We start from the raw sequence: 23,714 nt of genomic DNA on the forward strand, positions 1-23,714 counted from the left end.
AGATAGACACGCAGCTTGCAGCATGCGTGGCTCACCCACCCATGAATAAAGGCATGCCAGACATCTTAACGGCTCCGTGAATATTTTTCCATCTGCACGAATACCATGAACTTGTCTGGCCTTGAAGGGTGGCAACACACCATGCAACAAAAAGTCAGAAAGTTACCCCTGCAGGCGGTACCAGGACATGGAGGCGTTGTGTTGGGTGGGGTGAGACTTCTGGGGTTGCTTGGAAACTTGGACCCCTGTGATTTATCAGAACCCTAATATCAATGAACTCTAACATGGACTTCATTGAAAAAAATCCAAGAGCCATTAATGGAGAAAAACAGGAATCGCTATACGTTGTGGCACAGATATCATTTAAAACAGAACTTTAGGAGAGCATTACGTTCAGGTTTTTGAAGACTATGGTTTATCATCATTACACATTCAAGGTTTAAATTTGAATAACCTCATCAAGGCTTAAGACCCTCTCTGAAAGCTGTCTCATCTGCATCAAATGCTCCGTTGAAACTCTCACAAAAATAAAAGCTTAAAAGCACTAAAATCCATCACTACATTTCACTTTATTTCCTTTCATCTGACTACCCTTCAATTTCCTTTGTTTTTAGGGTCTTTCATATTACTTATGTTCCCTTAGACTAGAGAGAGAGAAACTGCTTTTAAAAGAATATACGCCCTGTGGCCATGAGTTTTTTACTGGTAGAAACCTGGCATGGTAAGTTAAGAGTCAGGTATTTCAGTGTATCTATCCTATGACAAAAACTTGAGTCCACAAGAAAATGAAGATGAGGTGGTGAAAACACCTGAGTTCACATTATGCTCTCGAAGGCTATGTGGTTTAGAGAAAATAACCCTCAGCCTGAAAATCCATGTTTTTATTCTGTCTCTGCTTCTTAGTAGGTAGGAGATAGCTGAAACTGTAGAAACCTTTCTACAATTTGAAGCTTTCTACAATGTAACTACTTCATCATCTATAAAGTGAATCTGATATTTTCCCTGCCTACCTTCACAGGGTTGTTATGAGAATCAAATGAAATAATGTATACAAAAAGAACTTTGCATAGAATGTGTAATGCAGACACGTGGTCCTGTTGCATAGTTCCCAGTCATTTCCTTCGGCTACTGTGCCTGGGAAGGACTGATTTCATGTGCACACTGACAGCACACATCGTGCTCAGGCTGGCTACCTGACCGCAAGACTGCTAACTTTTTTTTTTCTGAGTACGCAGACAACTATAGCGGGTTAAATCTGAGAAGGAAGATGATTGAGTTCCCTTAAATTATTAATTAGCATCAGTAACACAAGTTTGTGCTCTAGAGCAGTTATAGATTGGAACACGTTAGTGGTATTGTTGACGGGAGAGACCTGGTTCTTCTTGCTGACGCATGTAAAGAATTACATATCAGCAAATCTAGTAGTATGTAATCAATTTATTAGTGGCTCGCTTCCATGGAAGAGAACAGGACTGAGTAGAGTAGGGGGTGAAAGGGAAAGTTTCAGGGCAAAGCAGGGTGAGAAAAGCAAGAGTGGCTGAAGACCGGGGTGGCAAGCCCCTGGGCAGCCTGAGGCCAGGTGGCCAGTGGCCCTGTGGCCCGAGAGCCAAGAGCACCCCGAGCTCCTGAGAGAGAGAGAGAGAGTCCTTTGTTCTCAGGACTTATATAGTTGGTGGGGTAGGAGGGAAAAGTTACATACTGATTAATGGGTAAATGTGGCGCCAGCTTTCCTGGGGAAATGTGACTACCCAGATTTAGGGATGAATGGGGGTCTGTCCGCCCGAATTCTTATCTTGCTCCAGACTCCATTTGGTCATCTTGTTGTAAAACAAATACCTGACAGTTAATTAAAATTGAGGCACTTTCCAAAGTTATTTATGGGCTCTTTCTGTAAGCATCAGGGACTCCCTCCTAAAACAGACAGTGACCAGAGGTAGGCAATTAACCAAAGTTGTTTTATGGGCTCTTTCTTTGGGCACCAGGGACCTTCTCCACATTCAGGCCTTGGGATGAAAGCACAGTTTCAGGGCTTTCTTTCCTGCTAATATAGTGTTTCTTGTGATAGTGAAACCCTTGGCAATATTATCAGAACAGGTTTAGGACTGCTGAGTTAGCGTGTGAGACTTGTCTCCTTCCTCCTCCCTGCCTTGGTTTACTATTTATTCCACCTAATTGGTAAAGGGCGTTTCCTGGCAACCAGGGTGATAAATGTTGGCCAGCGACAGCATTGAAGTCTCCGAGTTCTTCCTATGCTGTCTCCTGCTTCAGTATGATCTGTTTCCTAAGTAACCGGTCATTTTTTTGGTCTTTTTTGATGAAAGAACATGAAATAGAAAATTTCACAATGCATCCCACATGGGAAGGGTAAATAATATTTCAGATATCTGGGTGTGTACATTTGTATTTTTGTACTTGATAATTAAATTTTTCCTTTTAAAAAGTCAGCAAATACTTTAGAGGTTATTATGATCAGGGGGATAAGTCATACTCCTGTATTTCATCAAATCTAAGATAAAATGATAAATAGGGAAAATCTACCAGTGAAATTACAGCAGAATCCTTTCTCATGACGCAGAATTTTTATTTTATACTTATTGGAAGAACGCTTTTAAACTTAGACTTTTATCACAAAAGAACTCAAACTTACAGAGAAATAGATTTTTATCCTATATTACTCTTGTGCAAGTATAAAAAAGAAAACACAAGTGACATAAGCTGAGGTATTTCTACAGCTTCATCACCTTTAGAATCCATCTTTTTAAAATTATTTTTCAAATCAGAGTCACAGGCTTTCATTTCCCCTCCATCCTCCACCCCAGCTTTGTGCGATGTGCCAACAAAAGCATTTCATTTAAGAGTACTCTCACTATTTCTGGGCTCTTCTTCCAAGCCATTGACATCCACCCTACAAATGTAAGCAGAAACAATACCATCTATGTCAGGACTGCACCCAGCCTACGGTGATTTTAAGATACAACCCACGTTTTCAAAGGTGTTCAAAACTGAAAAAGTGTACAGCTTAGAACTGATGAAATGCAGAAGTAGCTAGAGATCGGACTCTGATGTCAGTCCAGAGTTGAAAAACTAGCTTCTCCAATCAAAAGTATGTCCTTCTTGGTAAAGTCACTTAATTGCCATCCTCCAGATTCCTCATCTATGAGATGGTAAAATTAACAGGGTTTCTTATTTAATTCTTAGGGTCGTTGTGAGGATTCAAAGTTTTTCATGTAGAATGCTTAGCAGATGCCTGGCAGGCAGTATGCATTCAACAGTGGAATTATTTCCTCTATGCTGTTCTACCACATTTCATTTAAGAATATATTTGAATGTGTTTCTGCATCAGTATATATAGGTCTACTTCATCCCTTTTAATAGTAGCGAGGTTTCTTTTTTTTGTTATTGTTGTTCTTTTTAAGATCATTTTCTTAAATTTTAATTTTTTACTATAGCATATGGAAAAACTTAGATTCTACAAGAAAGTTTTCAAATAACAGCAGTCTTCACCTCATCTTTTCCTACCAATTCCACTGTCCAGAGGCCACCCTCCAGCGTAAGGAATACAATGTATCCAGTACCAGAGAGGGCCCGCGCATGCCTTACTCTCTCCCTTTTTCTTTCTCTTCCTTCCCGCACGGGTAACAGCTCCCCTGAATTCTGTTCATTGCTTCTTGCTTTTCAATTCTACTACATACGCATGTGCCATAACCAATATGCTTTTTAATTTTGCATGTTTTTAAGGTTAATACAGCATACCATGTATATTGTTTTGTGACTTGTTTTTATGACTTAATCTTAAGTTTTTGAGATGCATTTATTTTGATAGCTGTAGCTGTAGTTTATTAGTTTTCATTGCTGGATAGTTGTTCATTATATGAATACACCACAATTTATTTATCCATTTTGCTCTCAGTGCACTTTTAATATCCCCCACATGTATTTTTTTGCTATTGTTATGGACCGTTTATTCCTGTATGGCTTCTTATTGTGAGAATTATAATTTTGTTTTCATTTGACCTCATTCTGGGCCTTACTAATACTTTCTTAAGAAGGCTATTTCTCCCTGCTATGGATTATGATAGCATATTAATTTTTAAAGAAACATTTGTATTCCCAAAATAAGGGCCCCTAAGTTTTTAAAAGAGATTTTAAATATAATTAATTAAGATAATAATAGCAAAACACTTCATGTGACTTTCAATATTCCTAACTTACTCTGCAAAATATAAGTATCAATTAAAATATAAATATATTAAAAAGTATAAAATTATTCAAGAAACATTCCTGAAAAGTCAACGAATGTTGTATCAAGTGGGTGTATACAGCAGTAAAGACAGGTGGTACTTAGAAGGTAGAAAACTATTTCTCCTCACGAGGACCGCTAACTTGTGATCTTTAACCTGCAGAACCAGTTGAGGTTAGCCTACTTAGGCTAATGACTGAAATTACAGCTGCAAAGGTGTGAAAAACCATGTTTTTGCCTGCAGCTGGCTGACAGCAGTGTGTACCCAGATGTTCGCATGTCACCACACACCCTCGAAGTCTGGGAGATGGTCCACTACAACGCAGTCGTTTCCTGGGACGTGTGTTTTCGTTTCAGGTTATTTCTTTGAGGAACTAACTTTTTACTTCATTAATGAATTGGATCTTTCAAATCATCACAACAAAACATTACCCTATTCATCCTAATTAGGGGACAGGCCTTTCCATGTAAAAGTTCTCAGATAATACCTTGACCTGAAATTTTTAGTTTGGCCAGGCAGAGGTTTTGCCTGGCCAAATTAAAATTTACAGGGTTAATTTGCATGATACATTAGTGTGCTAAAAGCCCTTTTAAAAAGTTACTTTTCTGAAAAAGAGTTAAGCCAGACCCATGCTTTAGCAGAAATGTGTTCAACCTTTTTTTTCCACTGAGTATCTGCAATAATAACAAACATTTATTTAACACTTATTTTGTGCCAAGAATTGTTCTACGTGCTTTCCATATACTTACTACTTTAATCTTTCTTCAAATTCTGTAAGAGTCATTAGGTTTTTACCATCTTATTTTACAGGTGAGGGAACTGAAACAGAGGGAACTCGCCTACAGTCACATGGTTAATGAGGGATTATTATAATTCATACAGTTTCATACAAATTCATATGTTGGATTATGAATTCATAAGTTTATATGTCAAAGCTCTAATTTCTAGGATCTTAGAATGTGACTTTATTTGGAAATAGGTTCATTGCACTTGTAATTAGTTCAACTAAGATGAGGTCCACTAGAGTAGGATGGACTCCTAATCCAGTATGTGTTCTTGTAATGAGGGAAAAGTTGGACACAGACACACAAAGAGCATGCCATGTGAGGATGAAGGCAAAGATGGGGCAATGCTTCTACGCTCCAAGAAATGTGGAAGATTGCCAGCAAACCACCAGAAGCTAGGGGAGGGGCATGGAACAGATTCTCATGGTCTTCAGAAGGAACCCACTGTAGGGTAAGTGGAGGCAGACTGGCTTCCTCACCCAGGTGTCTGGGTAGCGAAGGGAAGCAGTGTTCCCCTAGCCCTGGAGGGGCCTGAGAACTAGTGTTCTCACAGCCTTGAGACTGGGTCTGATAAACTGTTCCCATAACATGAAGTGAGCTCACATGCACAGAATTATGTTACGTTATATAATTTCTGGCATCTTGCCAGCTTTATTCCCCTCTAGTACTTCAACAGGTAGTGACTGCCTGCTGGGGGCGATGATGATGAGGGACATGCAAGGAGACAGTGCCACAATGGGTGCCACGCTGGGAAGCAGGGGCCACGACATGAGACATGCAGATAGACACGCAGCCTGAAGTGCACGTGGCCCGCCCACCCGTGAAGAAAGGCATGCCAGACATCCCGACGGCTCTGAGAATATTTTTCTGTCTGCAAGAATAACATGAACCTGCCTGGCCTTGAACGGTGGCAACACACCCACCCTGCCAAAACCTTGATGTTTCTCACCTCCAGAACTGTGACAATAGACTTCTGTTGTTTAAGCCACTCAGTTTGTGGTACTTAGTTGCCCTGGCCCTAGCAAATTCATAAATACACGGATAGGGTAAGGCTCAAACCCAGGCAGGAAGGCTCTGAGACAGGTGTGCTTATCATGTACTTTCTGTCTCTCCTATAATAGAGCTAAATCAAGATAAAAACAGACCAGCCCCCCTTTCCATCTTGCAAATAAATGACACAACAGTCATCACCAGCTCTCAGATCTAGGCAGACAAGAAAAACATCGACTACCCTTTCCCCGCAGCTGTACCATGTGCCCTGGAATCCCTTTTTCCTAACCCCTAAATTAAAGTGGGGCTGTTAGAGCAGCCGCTCAACCTAGATATTTTTGACAGACCTGTGGGACTAAATTTACCCAGCCTGCCTGCATGACTCTGAGACTTCCTAGAGCCTCAAAATCCACATGTTTAATTGATTGTTGAAAGAAGCACCATCTGAGGTTAGTAATACCCAGATTTGGGCTGTTTCCTTTGGGTTAAAATTAAAAGGATGTGTCCTATGGGTACAGTAGGGACAGTGGCCCTCCCAGTAGTCATTAAGCTAGTACTGACAGGAGGAAAAGGCTGTCCATGTGGCTGGGCGACCTGTCACTGCGCCATGGACAGGAACCTTTGGAGAACAGGTTCTGGAACCCCGAGCGAAAGCTGGGCCCATGCCACAGGCCCTGAAGTTGGGGAAGCCTTGGAGCAGAGGGGCAACTATGAGCAGGTCCGTGCCACGTGAGGGAGGCCGGAGTGGGTTTCCCAGCAGGGACCGGGAATATGGGAAGTCAGGGTCAGCGTGGAGGGCAAATGAGAAACCACTATCGTCAGGGGTTAGGAAATGGTTCCAGTTTTATTTTATTTATTTTTTCTGTGTGTGTGTGTGTGTGCATCTCGACGTGGGGGCATCTCACGGCCCGCATGATACAGGTTGGCGCAACTGCTGCAGGGTTTTATGCACCATCCCCACAAAACCAGGAGGACCAGCTCTGGTGGGTGCAACGGAGGGACGTTGGGGCGGGGATTTCCCCCGAAGCGCTAGGGCTACGACGGCGGCGCATTCCTTCTTGCAGAGGGTGGGAAATAGAGCGTGGCGCGGCGTTCGGGGTCCCTCCGGGGTCGCGCTGGGCGTGGGCTCACTCTAAGCGCCCAGGGCTGCGCCAGGTCCTGGAAACAGGCGGAGCCGGCAGCCCGCCCCCAGCTTGCACTTCGGAGAGAGGAAAGGAGAAAGGGAGGGGCGGCTACTTCCTGAAAACCTTGAACACCCGGCGTGCGAGCTAGGCCTGCGCTGCGCCAAGATGTCCGGAGGGTCAGGGAAGAGCTTGGAGAAGGGTAAGGCCAGCACGCCGAGAGGCGGGGGTGATCTCGGCGACCCCTGGCCGCAGGTCGCGTTGCGGCTGCTTTGGAGCCGACCCTCTCTCCACAGGGTCTCCTCCGGTGGGGAACGGGCTGGGGCGGCAGCGCCCCGGACCTCTCTGCGTCCGGTCCCGGGGACGGTGGGAGGCTGGGGATCCCGGCCTCTCCCGGACCGTAACCGCCTCCGCTTCTCCTCCGCAGGAAGCGCGCCCCCAGGGCCCGTCCCGGAGGGCCTGATCCGCGTGTACAGCATGAGGTTCTGCCCGTTCGCCAAGAGGACGCGCCTAGTCCTGGCAGCCAAGGGAATCAAGTGAGAACCCGGGCAGAGGCGCTCCCGGTGCCAGCCGGGAATCCGCTGCTGCGGGCGGCGGAGGATGGGAATCTCGAATAGGGCCCCTGGAGCTTACTTTGCTGCAAAACAAATGACTATTCTCAGCCTTTTGGAGAGGACGTAGCAAGTTATGAACCCTCTCCCTGGGGTCGGAGATGAGGGGAAATGCCGTAGACTCCAGAAGTCTAGGACACTCCATTTAGATTAACTTAATCATTTTACGGCAGCAGCTCTTTTAGCTCTTGTAGACCCCTAATTCCTGGTCCACTGTCCTTACCCTTTGACCTGACTTACGCATTCGTGTTCGGGTTATCTGACATACTGTTTGCGGTTATTCTGAGTATATCATTCCTCATCAAATAGTCAATAATTAACCCAGTACAGAGTTTATACCTTGACTCTCCTGGCACTGTGTGCAGTTAACTATATTGTACATACCCCTACAGTCTGGGTTGTTGGTCGAGTCAAAGGGTCTATGCCTAAAAATTCAGTCCTTTGCGGAGCCTCATTGAAAGTTGCATGGTTATTGACATGGGTTAGCCATAGGAATCGTGCAGTAGTCACTTGGTTTTTCTGAGACGTCAAATATCCATTGCAACCGCCCCCTTTCCAATGACCTTTGGAATAGGTGAAACAGACATTAGATACCTGTGGTGTGGAAATTTAAAATGTGGCTCCCATTCTAAGAAATTTTCCATCTATGTGCTTAGGGTTTATAAATGTATTTTAGTCTTCTAGGGAGAGAATTAGGCAGGCAGTTCCTACCTAAAAGTCATATAAGATGTATTCTAAAAAAAACACAAATTATTTACGGATTAGCCCCCACCGCATCACTAAGATTGGCACCTTATTTGGATGAATTGATTCTGAACATACAGCAAAATACTCAACATTTAGTAACATTTTTCCAAAACACTGTTTCATCCAAATACTATATTTGCTATATTAGTCAGAATTCTTTCATTGCAAATAGGAGAACTGTAATTCATACTGAAAAAAGACATATCTTGTGCTCATATAATTGACAAATAAAAGAGCAAGATGCAGCTGAATTCAGGGCACCAATACCTGGGTTATGTGCCCCTCTGCAATTCTAGTTTGAAAACAACTCTACTTTACTTACTGGGAGTTTTCCAAGGAAAATTGAAATGATTACCTTATTAGTGTGTGTATGAGAGGTGAAGAGTGGTGACAGTTGCCAGGTAATGCAAACAATAGGGGTGTACTAACAGTCATGGATTTGTTTTGCCAGGAGACTTTCATCAGAGAAGGGTTTTTTTACCACATGCTATACCTCTAGATGTTTGCCACGTGCTATAACCTAACAAAGCACGGTTTTCTTTAAAAGGTACATGTTCCAACTTGTTGTGGCAGGTGTGTTGACTTGTTGACTCACAATGCCAGGTTACCACCAAATGCTTTTGTCCTGAGAACCTTCTTTATCACAAATGACCTACCTTTTGTTTTTTAAATATATTTTATTGATTATACTATTAATTGTCCCATTTCCCTCCCTTTACTCCTCTCCACTATGCACCCCTCTTCCCATCTGCATTCCCTCCCATGCAGTTCATGTCCATGGCCTGTACATATAAGTTCTTTGGCTTCTAAATTTCCTATACTATTCTTAACCTCCCCCTGTCTGTTTTGTACCTACCATTTATGCTACTTATTCCTGTACCTTTCTCCCCATGTTCCCCCCTCCCCCTCCTTGCTGATAACCTTCCATGTGATCTCTATTTCTGTGATTCTGTTCCTGTTCTAGTTGTTTGCTTAGTTTTTGTTTTATGTGTGTGTGTGTTTAGGTTCAATTGTTGATAGTTATGTTTGTTGTCATTTTACTGTTGGTATTTTTAATTTTCTTTTTCTTAGATAAGTCCCTTTAACATTTCATATAAGAAGGAATTGGTGATGATGAACTCCTTTAACTTGACCTTATCTGGGAAGCACTTTATCTCTCCTTTCATTCTAAATGATAGCTTTGCTGCATATAGTAATCTAGGCTGTATGTCCTTGCTTTTCATTGTTGTATGTTCATTGTTGTATGTCTAGTGCCTAGGACACTGGTTGGGTGCACAGTAGTTGCTCACTAAATATTTTAAGTTAGTGAAGTAAGGTTGAAGCAGAAAACCTGAGGTCCTAAGATCTAAGTTGAAAGTCTATTTCCTTTGCTAGATTGGGGAAGTTCTCTTTCATTATGTCTTCAAATAAGTATTCCATTTCTTGCTTTTTCTCTTCTCCTTCTGGCAGTCCTATGATTCAGATGTTGGAATGCTTAAAGTTGTCCCAGAGGTTCCTAAGTTTCTCCTCATGTTTTTGAATTCTTGTTTCTTCATTCTGCTCTGGTTGAATGTTTATTTCTTCCTTCTGCTCCAAACTGTTGATTTGAGTCCCGGTTTCCTTCCTGTCACTGTTGGTTCCCTGTACATTTACTTCATTTTGCATAGCCTTCACTTTTTCCTCTATTTTGTGACAATACTTAACCAATTCTGCGAGCATCCTGATTACCAGTGTTTTGAACTCTGTATCTGATAGGTTGGCTATCTCTTCATTGCTTAGTTGTATTTTTTCTGGAGCTTTGATCTGTTCTTTCACTTCAGCAATTTTTTGGTCTTGGCGTGCCTGTTACATAGTAAGGGGTGGAGCCTTAGGTATTCGCCATGGAAGGACAACTCACACCACTGCATTGTGATGCTGTATGTGGGGGAGGGGTCCTAGAGGAAACAGTGCCACTTGCTCAGCTCTCTGCTGGCCTTCAGTCACTTTCCCCACTTCCTACAATCAAATTGGGCCCTTCTGGTGCTAATTCCCACGTGGGTGGGTTTGTGTACATTCCAGGACCCTGTGGGTCTCTCCAATGAACTCTCCTGTAGGGCGTGGAGTTTTTCCCACTGCCTCAACCCCCACAGGTTTTTTCAGTCTGTGGTTTTGAGGCTTTATTTCCCTGTGCTGGAACCATGGGTTGCGCAGTCTGTCTCGCTCCCCGGTTGTTTCTCCCAGTTTATCTGCCTGCAAATGTGGGACCACTGGGTCCACCAGCTGCCACCTTGCTTCAAGTCCTCCCCACCCTCGCTGCCCATCTCCACCCCTCCTACCAGTCTGGATGAATGTTTCTTCTTTAACTCCTTGGTTGTCAGGCTTCCACACAGTTCAATTTTCTATCAGTTCTGGTTGTTTTTTTGTGTTTAAATTTGTTGTCTTTCTTTTGGTTGTTCGAGGAGGCACAGTGTGTCTACCTGTGCCTCTATCTTGGCCATACCTTTTGTTTTTATAGTATACAATTTCAGAAGAGTTGGTAATACCTTGACAGAGGGAGGGTCTTGTTTTTCTTCCCGTGGCTCATATGAGTGTTCCCTCAGCATATGAACCTTTTAACAAGAACATACACACCCACACACTAGTGTTTCATCTGGCTATTCCTTTGTTTTCATGGGTGATGACATATTGTTTTTAAATACTTACTTAGTTTTAGAGAGAGGGGAAGGGAGGGAAAGAGGGAAAGAAATCGGTGTGAGAAACATCGACTGGCTGCCTCTTGCACACTCCCTGACCCGTCTGAACCTGCAACCTAGGCATGTGCCCCTACAGGGAATTGAACCTGTAACCTTTCCCTTTGGAGGATGATGCCCAACCAGCTGAGCCACACCCATCAGGGTGGGTGATTACATATTCAAATCCTCAAACTAAATGCTATTTTAGCTACTGTGGTGGATCGGGAAATAGGAAACAAAAGGTGGCGTATGTTACTCCTGAGTAACTAGTCTGTTCTATTGAATGATTATCTAGCTTTGATAATTATATAGATCTGGCTTTAGCAATTATGTGAGACTCTCTCTTATTTCCTCTAAAATCTCTTAGGCAAGAAACAAGTTAGATCTAATTACAATTTGAATATAACCCCAGACTTTACCTATTCTCTTCCTTTTGGGTTTAACTTTGTAGACTTACCATGCAACATTTAAAAAAAATATGGAGATTTAATCTGAAAGCTTATCTTGTAGGTGGATATTTTTTTGATTCCTTAAGTCTTTGTAAAAAAGCAAGGAACTTTCTATCTAAATTAGCAAAAGGGATTGAATTTGATTATGTTGATTCTCATATAGAGGATAGTGGACACAGTGTAGTCGCCTTATATAATTTACAATTAAGATGCCTCTTAGCCAAAAATAAAGTGTTTTTTTTTTTAAAGAGTGAGCTCTATTTAAAATAGGATTTGGCTTACAAAACCTTCAATTGCACTTAACATTTGAGAGAAATATCCCACAAAGAGCAAAGACGTGTAGAAAAAGGTGGTCAGATGACTCAGAGCTGCAGCCAGTGTCAGTCGTCATTCGAAAAGGTTTGTGTGGTGCTCTTGCAAGACTTTTGTCTTTTCTAATTTAAAACTTTGTTTTTGAAATTTATCTGTTAGGTCCAAAAGTTGTGCCCTAGTGAATAAGTGGACTTATTTATACATGTATTTAGTTGCTTGTGAAGTCTACTTTGCATTGTCATACCATAATAAGGTCTTTCTAAGATCATATTATTGATTTTAATAAGTGTCAATACAATTGATAATGTTGATTTTTTTTCGGTCTGAAGTACTACATGTGAAGCTTTGGCGTCATGTACTGGCTGCCTTTACTCAGTTCTGCTGGAGTTTATTAGTCATCTAAGAGAGATGGGCTTTCTCTAAATCTGTAGTGTTTTTTTTTTTTTCAAAAATGAAGTGTTTTGCTGACAGTCTTGAAGCATTGTCACTTGCTTATTTTTATTTTTATTTCTTTTTGCTTTGATGTGATTTATTCGAGCCAGATCATTTGCACATCAACATACCAAACTGCTTTTGCACTTCAGAACGCAGAATATAAATCGAATATCAGAGCACAGCACAGAGGACTCATGTAGTTTGACCAGTGTCTTCAGGCAACAGGAAGACTCTCAAATCACCTCACACAGAAAGGTTTTAATGACCTTTAAAGAAAGAAATATCTTCCTTCTAATATTTAACAATGCTGAGATAAAAAGAATAACAACAAAAATAAACCTCCTTTATACCTAACCTAAATGTCTTAAGGCACAATGGTGCAATAATAAGAGCTTTGCTTTATCTTGGAAAATATCATTAATTTTTAATGACATTTGATGACCCTGATAGAAAAAGAAAAATTGCATATGTATAATTTATGTAATTCACAATTATATAACTTTATATTTCCCAATATTTAATACTGCCTCTTAAAAATAACACATCATAGTTTAAGGTGAAATAAACAGCATAAACTAAGCTTCCCACACAACATCCTATTACATAAAAACTGAAGGAGGTGATTCTAAAGGCAACTTTATATCTTAGAAATATTTATATTTATTGGTAGAAGTGAAATGAATTAATGTAAATAAGAGACTGAACTGAGCAATGCCTAAAGAATAATTTTCTGTTCAACATGTAAGATTTGGACAATTTTCTTTTTTTTTTTTAATTTTATTTTAATTGTTGTTCAAGTACAGTTTTCTTTTACTCCCATCCCAGCCCACCCACCCAGCCCTCCCCTCCTCCCTCTCATTTCCACTCCCCCCTAGTTTTTGTCCATGTGTCCTTTATACTTGTTCCTGTAAATCCTTTCCCTTTTCCCCTGAAATTCCCTGCCCTCTCCCCTCTTGTCACTGTCATCCTGTCCCCTATTTCAGTGTCTTTGGTTATATTTTGCTTGCTTGTTTGTTTTGTTGTTTAGGTTACTGTTAAAGGTGAGATCATATGGTATTTGTCTTTCACCGCTTGGCTTATTTCACTCAGCATAACACTTTCTAGTTCCATCCATGCTGTTGCAAAGGGTAAGAACTCCTTCTTTCTTTCTGCTGCATAGAATTCCATTGTGTAAATGTACCATAGTTTTTTGATCCATTCATTTACTGATGGGCACCTAGGTTGCTCCCAGCACTTGGCTATTGTAAATTTTGCTGCTATGAACATTGGGGTGCATAGGTTCTTTTGGATTTGTGTTTCAGGGTTCTTAGGATATAATCCTAGCAGTGGAATTGCCAGGTCAAAAGGCAGATCCATTTTTAGTTTTCTGAGAAAATGCCATACTGTCTTCCATAGTGGTTGTACCAGTCTGCAATCCCATCAACAGTGCACTAGGGTTCCCTTTTCTCCACAACCTCCCCGACATTTGTTTGTTGGTTTGTTTATGATGGACATTCTCACTGGTGTGAAGTGGTATCTCATTGTGGTTTTCACTTGTTTATTCGTTCAACAAATATTTACTGAGTGCCTATCTGAAACTATTTGTATCTTCTTCATAGCATTCAAACCCATTTTAAATTTGCTTTGATCTGTTTATTAAAATGAACAAGGTACATAAGATCCCTGATTTCATGGAGCTTACTTTCTAGGGAGTTGATGTAATAAACAGATGAATAATGATCAAAGTAATTTTAGACATGTATCAGTTCAATGAAGAAAGTAAAACAAGATGGTCACATAATGGAGGCCCTCAGCAGCCTCAGAATGGGTGGTCAGGGAAGGCCTCTTTGTACGTGTGGTATTTGACCTGGGAAGATGGGCACAGGAGACAGAGGGCCAGGAAGTGTAAATGTTCCAAGCTGGGAACATGTATGGCAAACTCAAGGAATATAAGAAAGGCCAGTGTGGCCAGATCATAATGACCAGAAGAAAAGTTGTAGGAAACAGGTGTGACAAATCAAATGTGCCTCCTGTATCATGAAATGTGAGAGTTTATCATTTTTGCTGTGAGCAGCAATTGGAGGGTTGTAAGCAGGAGAGTGGCCTAATCTAATTTACTTTTGTCAAAGCTCCACCTGGCTGTGTGTGCAGAATGGACTGTAGGGAGGCCACGGAGGGAGCCAAGAAGCTGGTGGGGACTGTTGTAGGGGTTCAGGTGGCAGATGATGTTTTGGATGAGGTAGTGGTGATAAAGCTGAGAAGGAAATAAGGTCAGTATGATTTGGAGGTCTAGCTGACAGGTCTTGGTGTTCCATTTGAGTTGAGGAGGAGGGTGGGGGGGGCGGTCAAGAATCAAGGCTGAGTTGACTCCTAAATGTGGGGTCTGATCAGCTAAGTGGATGGTAGGACCAGTGAGGATTCATTCAGAAGTTACAAAAAATGTTTCCTTTTCTTCATTGTCTTCTAATTTGCCTTTCAGACATGAAATTATCAACATCAACCTGAAAAATAAGCCTGAGTGGTTCTTTAAGAAGAATCCCTTTGGTCTGGTGCCAGTTCTGGAGAACAGTCAGGGTCAGCTGATCTGTGAGTCTACCATCACCTGTGAGTACCTGGATGAAGCGTATCCAGGGAAGAAGCTGTTGCCGGAGGACCCCTATCAGAAAGCGCGCCAAAAGATGGTCTTTGAGTTATTTTCTAAGGTGTGTGTATAAGAAATGTCAGTTCCTATTTGAAAAACTTCTGCGTTGTTTTTTTTTTTTAAGCTATATCAGTGGTCATTTATGGTTCATTAACTTGGGAAAGGAAAACAAAACAGGATTATACTCATCTGTCCTGATGTGTCCAACAAGCCCTTTCTTGATTGGTTCCTGTTCAGCTCTCCAAAGTTATCCCTCTTCACTCTTCTCCTGACATGTTTTCCCAGACTCACCACCTATCCACTCTTGCTGGCAGACTCTTCCCCCTTCTCACTTTGCCTGGTTCTCTCCAAATCCTCTTTCATATATCTGCTCAGACACGGCTGCCTTCCAGGAGCTTGTTCAGAGTGGGAGAGTGCCCAGCTCTGGGTTCCCACACGCACGAACACTTCCCTGGTGGGGGCTGCCTGCCTTCTTGCATGTGTTGCACCAGGGTGTCACTGTTGACACACTGCCTAGGTATGTGACCAGCCCTGCCCCTTTCAAGTTGTTTAACTTGCTAACTTACTTACTGCTTGTCTCTGTGTCTCAGGTCATAATTTGTAAAATAAATATAATCGTTCCTTCCTCATAGATAAAAATCAGTTTACAGGAAACACTTGAGAGTTAAGTTCAAGACATGGTAAATCTCAGCGTTAGTTCTTGCTGTTCCAGTCAGTGTGTAGCATGTCTAGCAGTGAGCTTCTTTGCTCTGTGTGGGCAGTAGCATAGAGCTGACTGAGTAAGTGGCATTCCTGTACAAGAATTGTTTGTATCTTAATTAGCATCAGTGTGTAAATTAGTTCAAGCAGTTAATATTAACAAGGACATGACCAATAGTAGACAACAAGAATAGTGACATGAGGTTATGTGTCTATAATCCTGTTATCCTGTCAGCATAGATCAGCATACACAGAAATATCATCTCTAGACAAAGAAATGGTTAAAGAAATACCGTGAAGATAGGACTTATAGGGAAGACCTATTGTTTAAGGAGACAGTGCAAAGGGAAGCCAGTGGGGAGGGAAGAAGGAATTGTCTGGCTTAGCAGGATGAGGGGAAAGAATAATAGAGATGGCTGTTATCAAAGTCGATGAACAGAGAATAGGGCAAATTTATAAGAAAGGTGGTGAATTAAAAAAAAAGTAACAAGAGATTCATCGTACTGTTTAGAAATAGAATGAGCCTAAAAGCCGGAGATGCCCCCTATTACTTTTCTGCTCATATTCAGGAAAGAGATGGTCTTAGGTAGCATATGACCCCACCCTCCTGGCAACAGCTCAGCAAACTAGAAATGCCCCCACATGCACCCCCAGCCCCCCAGCTCCATCATCTTCTCTCCTAGAAACCTGGAACTGAGACAGACTAAGACAGTAAAAGTGGGGAAGTTTTGAATAAAAAAATATATATATGTATAAAATTAGAGACTGGACCAACCAAAGCCACATAGGGAAGTGAAAATTAACACTGCAGAGGGACCTATATATGGAAAATAATCTAGAACAGACATGCAAAGAGAAGCAAAGATTAATGACCAGGCAGGAAATGTGGATGGAAGGGCAGCCTGCAAGCCTTCAGTTCCAATGAGCACCAGCTGTTCTGACATCCATGGGATTTCAGGGGATTCTCCTGTGTTTTCAGAGGACCTGTTTACTTAAACTGGGATGAGTAGACTTCTGTCTCATGTAATGAGATGATACCAAACACACAAACACCTCCACCACAAGCATTAAAGCATGTGACACTACACCTGCCAGGTCTTCAGGCAGTCACTCTCCTTTGAACAGTCTTCTCGTGTCCTCCGCAAGGAAGAGATCAGAAAAATTCTCTTCCCCGGCTCCCTCTGCAGCTGGGGCCCAGGCCTGCAACCCAGGCTCTCCCTGTCGGATACATGCATGGTAGAGTTCAATTCAGAAACGATCACTGTGAGGAAATAGGCTTGGTGTGGGGCACTGGTTCTGCTGGTGAGAGTGGCTGATGGCATGGCTTCAGGCTTTCAGGATTCCTGGTGGTTGCCAAATTAAACTTCAGAGTAGCAATGGCTTTGGCCATAGAGGCATTAGTTAACCTTTGAGTCATTCCTGGCAGTGGCACAAACCTTTAGTTTCAGTTCACTGGTCACAGTGATGCTTTCCAGCAAGTCAGCTTGAGCAGGATTTTGGAATGTTCCAGCTTCGTTCCAAGCCTGTTTTTCAGCACCCCCAACAGTTCTGAGACACTCAGTGTCCTTTAAAGATATTTTGGGCTCAAACTTGCCAAAGTGGGTTGTGTTATTTGCAACTTATAAAATCCTGTTTAATAATCCTGTTTAAATACAGTTTAGGCCACAAAACTGTTTTGAGGATCAGCATATGACCTCTGTGAACACCGGATGGGTGTGCCCTTGAAGTTTCTAGAACACTGACACTGGGACTAGAAGGGTTCTGTCGTGTTTTCATGTGAGGCCGGTATACTGAGCCTCCCACTGATAAACTAAGAAATTATTCTCTGTCTAGGTACCATCTTTGGTGGGAAGGTTTATTACAAGTAAAAATAAGGAAGACTACCCTGGCATAAAAGAAGAACTTCGTAAAGAATTCAGCAAGCTTGAGGAGGTAATCAGTTGTGTCTCTTAGCTTTTATCAGAGTAAATGATATACTACGTCTGCCCTCTTCCTTCAACTCTTTTGTTCATATTCCCATTTCCCAAATCGCTCTATAGCAATTAGTAATAATACCAAATAAGAAATTTTACTTTATAAAAGATTGCCATAAGCGGTGTGTTTAACATATAAACCAAAACGCCTACAAATATTTTGTCATGAGCTTGCTTTTAAAACATTTTGTTGCACTGATGTTAAAATAACAAGGGAAAAAAGAAATTCACCAACATTCCTGTTACCTGTTTTGTTGTTTTTCCATGCAGTTCCAATCCTTGTCCATATAGTTTTAAAAAATTATTAACATAACTAATTGGAGCATAGATACCATTTTGTGTTCTTTTTTCTACTTAGATTGTATAATAAGCACAAAGTATTATATAATAGTATATAATACTATTATACTATTATACTCTTTTTTTCTACTTAGTATTATATAATAAGCATTTCTCACCACAAAGAATTTGCCATGAGTCATACAGACTCTTGGCAAAGCCCAGATGTGTTTTACCTCCTTTGAGGGATAGCTGCCATTTTGTGTCTTTAGATCGAGTCTCCTCTTGGTCTTGAGACATTCCAAATACTCAGGTGGATTTAAATAGTCCATGTACAATGCAGAATGTTGTGTGGGCCCTGACAAAAACTATAAAAGTTTTATAAAGGTAAGTTGTTTTGGTGTTGATTAATCAAATAATATTCTCAGTTCCCACCTTTGACAAAACCATACCAATTCATCCTCTTAAATTTTAGAAACATACTATTTGTGCTTTGTTTTCAAATAATTTTATTTAATAGTTAATCTAGTTATTCCCAGTATGTTTTAGGTCAATTGTTTTATTGAAGGATTATCTGCAAAGTACCCAAAGAATAAGAGTGTAACTTGATGAATTTCTAGAGTGAACATAGCCATAGAACCAGCACCCATATCAAAAAATAGAGTATTAGTTTTGGCTACTTTCTGTACTCTATACAAATGGAATAACATAATATGCACTTTCGGGCCTGGCATCTTTCATACAGTATTAGGTTGTGAAGTTCATCATTGCTGTGTGTAGTTCATTCCTGTTCTTTGTAGTGTTCCAGAGTCTGTCTGTGCCACAGTTTTTTTGTCCCTTTTATTCCTGGTGGACAGTAGACATTTCCAATTTGGGGCTATTAGATATAGTACTACAGTGAACATTCTTGCATGTATCTTTTGGTGAATATATGCTCACATTTCCAAGTACAATTACTGGGCTATAAAGTATGCATGCTCTCAGCTGTAAAACATTGTAGTATCGATTTACATTCCTATCAGCTGTGGTCCCACACCCTTGCTAACTTGGTCTAGTTCATTTTAGCCATTATGGATGCATAGTGTCACTACATTTTGGTTCTAATTTGCATTTCCTGATACCTAATGTAGTTGAGCACCTTTTCAAATGGTTATTGCCCATTTGGACATCCGTTTTTGTGAAGTGCAAGTCTTGCCCAATTTTCTAGTGGGTTGTTTGCCTTTTTTCTTGATTCCCAAGAGTTCTTTCTATCTGAATACCAGACCCTTGTTGTATTACAGAGATCTTGTGCTCTGTTGCTTATTTTACTTTTCATCATTTTCTAGTTTATCTTGCTGATTGTTTTGCTTCATCCGAAACCAATAGATTCTAAAGCTTAAACTGATGAAATAGACAGAAAGTGAACTTGGATATGTCAAGCAAACGGGCTGCTCTCACCCCTCTATTTAACTCACCTGCCTCTCTGATGATGAGCCTTCCGAGACGCACAAATAAGAAGTACTCTTATGCTGTTTAATGTTCAGGTTCTGACCAATAAGAAGACAACCTTCTTTGGTGGCAGTTCACTTTCTATGATTGATTACCTCATCTGGCCCTGGTTTGAATGGCTGGAAGCACTGGAGTTAAATGAGTAAGAATTTTGAATATTATGTGACTAATTTAGGAGAATGATCATTGGAATAGCATATGCTGACCTTATTACTGAACAAAAATTAAAATATTTTATACGACTGTTATGAATGGAAAAAAACAGGCAGGAGGGAGAGGCTTGGGCATGTCATACACCCACACTCACTGCTGCCTCCCACCCTGGGGGACAGGTGGCAGTTCTGTGACAGGTAGTAAAAAGCTTTAAAAGTAATTTACTGCTTCCCTCCTGGGTGAACATTCCTAAGGAGGGTTTGGGTCGGGGCACTGGGTGAAAAAGGTGAAGGGATTAAGAATAGTCACAGGGTTGTAAAGTACAGCCTAGAGAATGTAGACAGTAAAATCATAATGACTATGCATGGTGTCAGACGGGTGCTAGACTTCTTGGGGGATCACTCTGTATGTTATATAAATGTCTAAGCACTATGCCCTACACCTTAAATAAATATAATATTGAATGCCAACTGTAATTGAAAAAATTTTAAATCCCTAAGGATAACCTTTTTATAAGGCTGTCATGCAGGATTGTTATGACCAATGCTACCTCTGATTTACCAGTGAGAGTCCCATACTAGTTTCCAAGCTCCACACTTTGAAGTTTGGCAGCCACCTTGGCTTATTCCCTCTTAAAGCTTAGAGCTATTCAGGGTTACTTAAAAAAAAATATCCTTTCAAAAAAATTCTTTAAATTTTAAAAAATTTATTAAAACCTTAAAAAAATTAAGTATAGCCCTGGCTGGTGTGGCTCAGTGGATTGAATGCCAGCCTGTGAACCAAAGGGTCGCTGGTTCGATTCCCAGTCAGGGCACATGCCTGGGTTGTGTGGGCCAGGTTCCCAGTAGTGGGCGCATGAGAGGCAACCACACACTGACTTTTACCTCTCTTTCTCCCTCATTTCCTCTCTCTCTAAAAATAAATAAATAAAATTTAAAAAATAACTAAAATAAAATTTAAGTATAGATGGTATTGTGGATGAAAAAGGGCCACATACTTAACCTGACAAACTCAGGGAGGACCTGTGTTATGGCCTTAAAAACTCATAGAGACCAAAAATTACCACTTAGCATGGTCTGAAATTAAAGGTTTTTAACAAAGTCAGTTTATGGTAGGTAGTCATGTTTGTCCTAGGCTAGAAAGTTCCCTGATAAAGGTCATCTTCACCTTAACTAAGCATGTCTGTTATCCTTTTGTATCAAGGATAATATACCTGATAAACATACTTTTGCAAAAACAAAGCAATTTCCCTTTTACCAGATCCCTCAAAGCATGGGCACCATACCAGAGACCAAAGTCCTCTCATTGTCATTGTTGTCAATGTTAATTGCTGATTGTTAACTAACCTATACCCACCTGTGTAAAAGATGTGTCTATCATTTTAATTTGTATCCAATCCCAGAAGTTTCCCCACTTTGCTTTCTCCCACCTCCCTAATCTTTCACCAATGGATATCATGTAACCCACTTACAACTTCTCTTTTGGTTGTCATGTATAAAGCAGGGTGCAAAACTGCCATTTTCTGCAGCATTTTCTCATCTTGCTGAGGGTTTGCTTCCTGGCAATTGTCAGTTTGGCTCAAATGAGCTCATAAAAATTCTCTACAGATTTGAATGTATTATTACGCTTACAGTATGGTATGGAATATTAGGTTTCAGGTGTACAATATGATTTGGCATTAACGTACCTTAAAATGTGATTAACACAATAAGTGCTAATCATCTGTCACCGTGCAGACTTAATCACGACATTATCGACTATAATCCCCGTCACCCATCTTCACCCCTTCCCTTCTGGCATCCATCGGTTTGATCTCTCTTTCTCTTTTTAAAAAAATTTGCCAATTACAGTTGACATACAATATTATTATATTAGTTTCAGGTATACAACGTAGTGATTATACATTTATATAACTTAGGAAGTGAATATCCCAATAAGTCTAGCAGTGCCCATCTGATCCCACACATAGTGACTACATTACTAACTTTATTCCCTGTGCTGTACTTTACATCCCTGTGACTGTTTTTATGGTTGGCAAGATGTACTTTTAATCCCTTCACTTTTTAGTCACAATCTGGACATAGATGGGTTGTTTTTCATGTTCTCATTTTAAAAAGTTATCAGTCAATTTGGAATAGTCTCACACCAAATGAGCAAGTCATTTCCTTTTGGAAGATTCCTGTTCCATAAAACAAAGACTTCTACAATATGTTCCAAAACTAATACAGTCATACCTCAGAGATATTGCAGGTTCAGTTTCAGACCACTGCAATAAAGCAAGTATCACAATAAAGCGAGTCCCATGAATATTTTGATTTCATAGTGCATATGAAAATTATGTTTACACTATACTTTAGTCCGTTAAGTGTTTAATAGTATTATGTCTAAAAAAGAACAATGTAAATATCTTAATTTAAAAATGCTTTTTTTGCATAAAGAAATGCTAACCACTGTCTGAGCCTTTAGTAATTTTTTTGCTAGTCAAAGGTTTGCCCTAGTAACATCAAAGGTCAGTAATCATAGATCTCCATAACAAATATAAAAATAACGGCGGAGTTTGAAATATTCTGAGAATTATCAAAATGTGGCACAGAGACATGAAGTCAAGCAAATGCTCTTGGGAAAAGTGCATGGTTAGACTTGCTCGATGCAGGGTTACCACAGACCTTCAATTTGTAAAAAATACAGTATCTGAGAAGCTCAACAAAAGGAGGCATGTCTTATTCTATAATTACATGTATTTTAAAGAAATATTTTTAATGAACTACTTTAAAAGGTTAGAGGAGAACAAAAACTGTGGAGAGATAATGATGACATACAGGAGACTGCAGTGCCTTCCTATGTTGCCTAGCTCACTCCTTCATGCTTTCCATCTCCCACAGGTGTGTAGACCACACTCCCAAACTTAAGCTTTGGATGGCAGCCATGAGGAAAGATCCGACTGTATCAGCCCTCCTCATTGATTCGAAGACCTTCCAAGGTTTCTTAAATCTCTACGTGCAGAACAGCCTGGAGGCCTGTGACTATGGGCTTTGATGGGGGTGCGAGTCATTGAAGATGTGGCCCTGGCTGGTGTGGCTCAGTGGATTGAATGCCAGCCTGCAAACCAAAGGGCCACAAATTCATATCCCAGTCAGGGCACATTTCTGGGTTGAGGGCCAGGTCCCCGGTAGGGGGAATGGGAGAGGCAGCCACATATTGATGTTTCTCTCCTTCTCTTTCTCCTCCATCTAAAAAATAAATACAAATCTTAAAACAATGAAGATATGCCTGATATTTTCCTTCACTAATATGAAAAATAACATGCTTTTATTTTGCCAAGTGCTCTCATGTCTCTTTGGATCACCTTCTCTGAGTTGACATCATGGCACAACTGTGGTATTTCCTCAAGGCCCTCCTGCAGAAGTGTAAACACATTTCCTGCTCAGGATGCTCAACTCCTCTCTAGTGAGGTTAGACTTCAATCTAGATTTCTAACTGCCCATAAGACATTTCCACTTGGATACCCTGTTGTCATTTCAAGAGATGCCCTTTCAAGTTTGTCTTTGAGGTTCTGAATTGAGAATTTACAATTCCTCATTCTTTCCATCATCAACTGAATTCACACCCTCTTTTATAACTGTTCTGACCAATGAAGACCAGACCTGCATCACCTCAAAGCCAAGTAGGTGACTAGGTGACCTGTTACTTGGTCTCCAATATCCAATCTCTCTCCCCTTCAAATGCGTCTTACCAAATCCCATGCTGGGCACACAGCAAGTATCCCATATAAGTACGATGAAGACCACATCCCTCGGTGCAGTATGTAAGGCTGAAGGAGTAATAGGCAATACCCCCATTCAAAAATATCAATGCCATCTTCCACACACTTCCACAGCCCATTGGGCTTCTCACTAATTTTTATCATCACATCAGCTCCATGAAAAGGTAGGTCGTAGAGCATCATTTCATTCCAGATGATTCAACTAAGGTCCCAAGGTTAAGCGAGGTCTTAAAATGCTGGCACAAATACCTGGAGAACACACCCAGCACCCTGTTCTTACTATCGGAATTAAGGGGTGCGCCTTCAACCTGCCGGCCCCAGCCTGGTTTCCTGTGCTCATTCTTAAACGTAAAAGCAC

At 40.9% G+C, this 23,714-nt stretch overlaps 1 protein-coding gene across 1 annotated transcript; it reads left to right on the plus strand.

The window, feature by feature from the left end:
- Positions 1–7,081: 7,081 nt before the first annotated feature.
- Positions 7,082–22,775, plus strand: GSTO1 (glutathione S-transferase omega 1). Its single transcript, XM_045854226.1, has 6 exons — positions 7,082–7,339; positions 7,565–7,673; positions 14,840–15,062; positions 17,534–17,632; positions 19,476–19,582; positions 22,476–22,775. Exons 1-6 carry the CDS (start codon positions 7,306–7,308, stop codon positions 22,627–22,629), a joined length of 726 nt encoding a protein of 241 aa, XP_045710182.1. The 5' UTR covers positions 7,082–7,305; the 3' UTR covers positions 22,630–22,775.
- Positions 22,776–23,714: the final 939 nt, after the last annotated feature.

The sequence above is a fragment of the Phyllostomus hastatus genome, unplaced genomic scaffold, assembly GCF_019186645.2.
Source record: "Phyllostomus hastatus isolate PE091 unplaced genomic scaffold, TTU_PhHast_1.1 phas_scaffold_1066, whole genome shotgun sequence".
Lineage (NCBI taxonomy): Eukaryota > Metazoa > Chordata > Mammalia > Chiroptera > Phyllostomidae > Phyllostomus > Phyllostomus hastatus.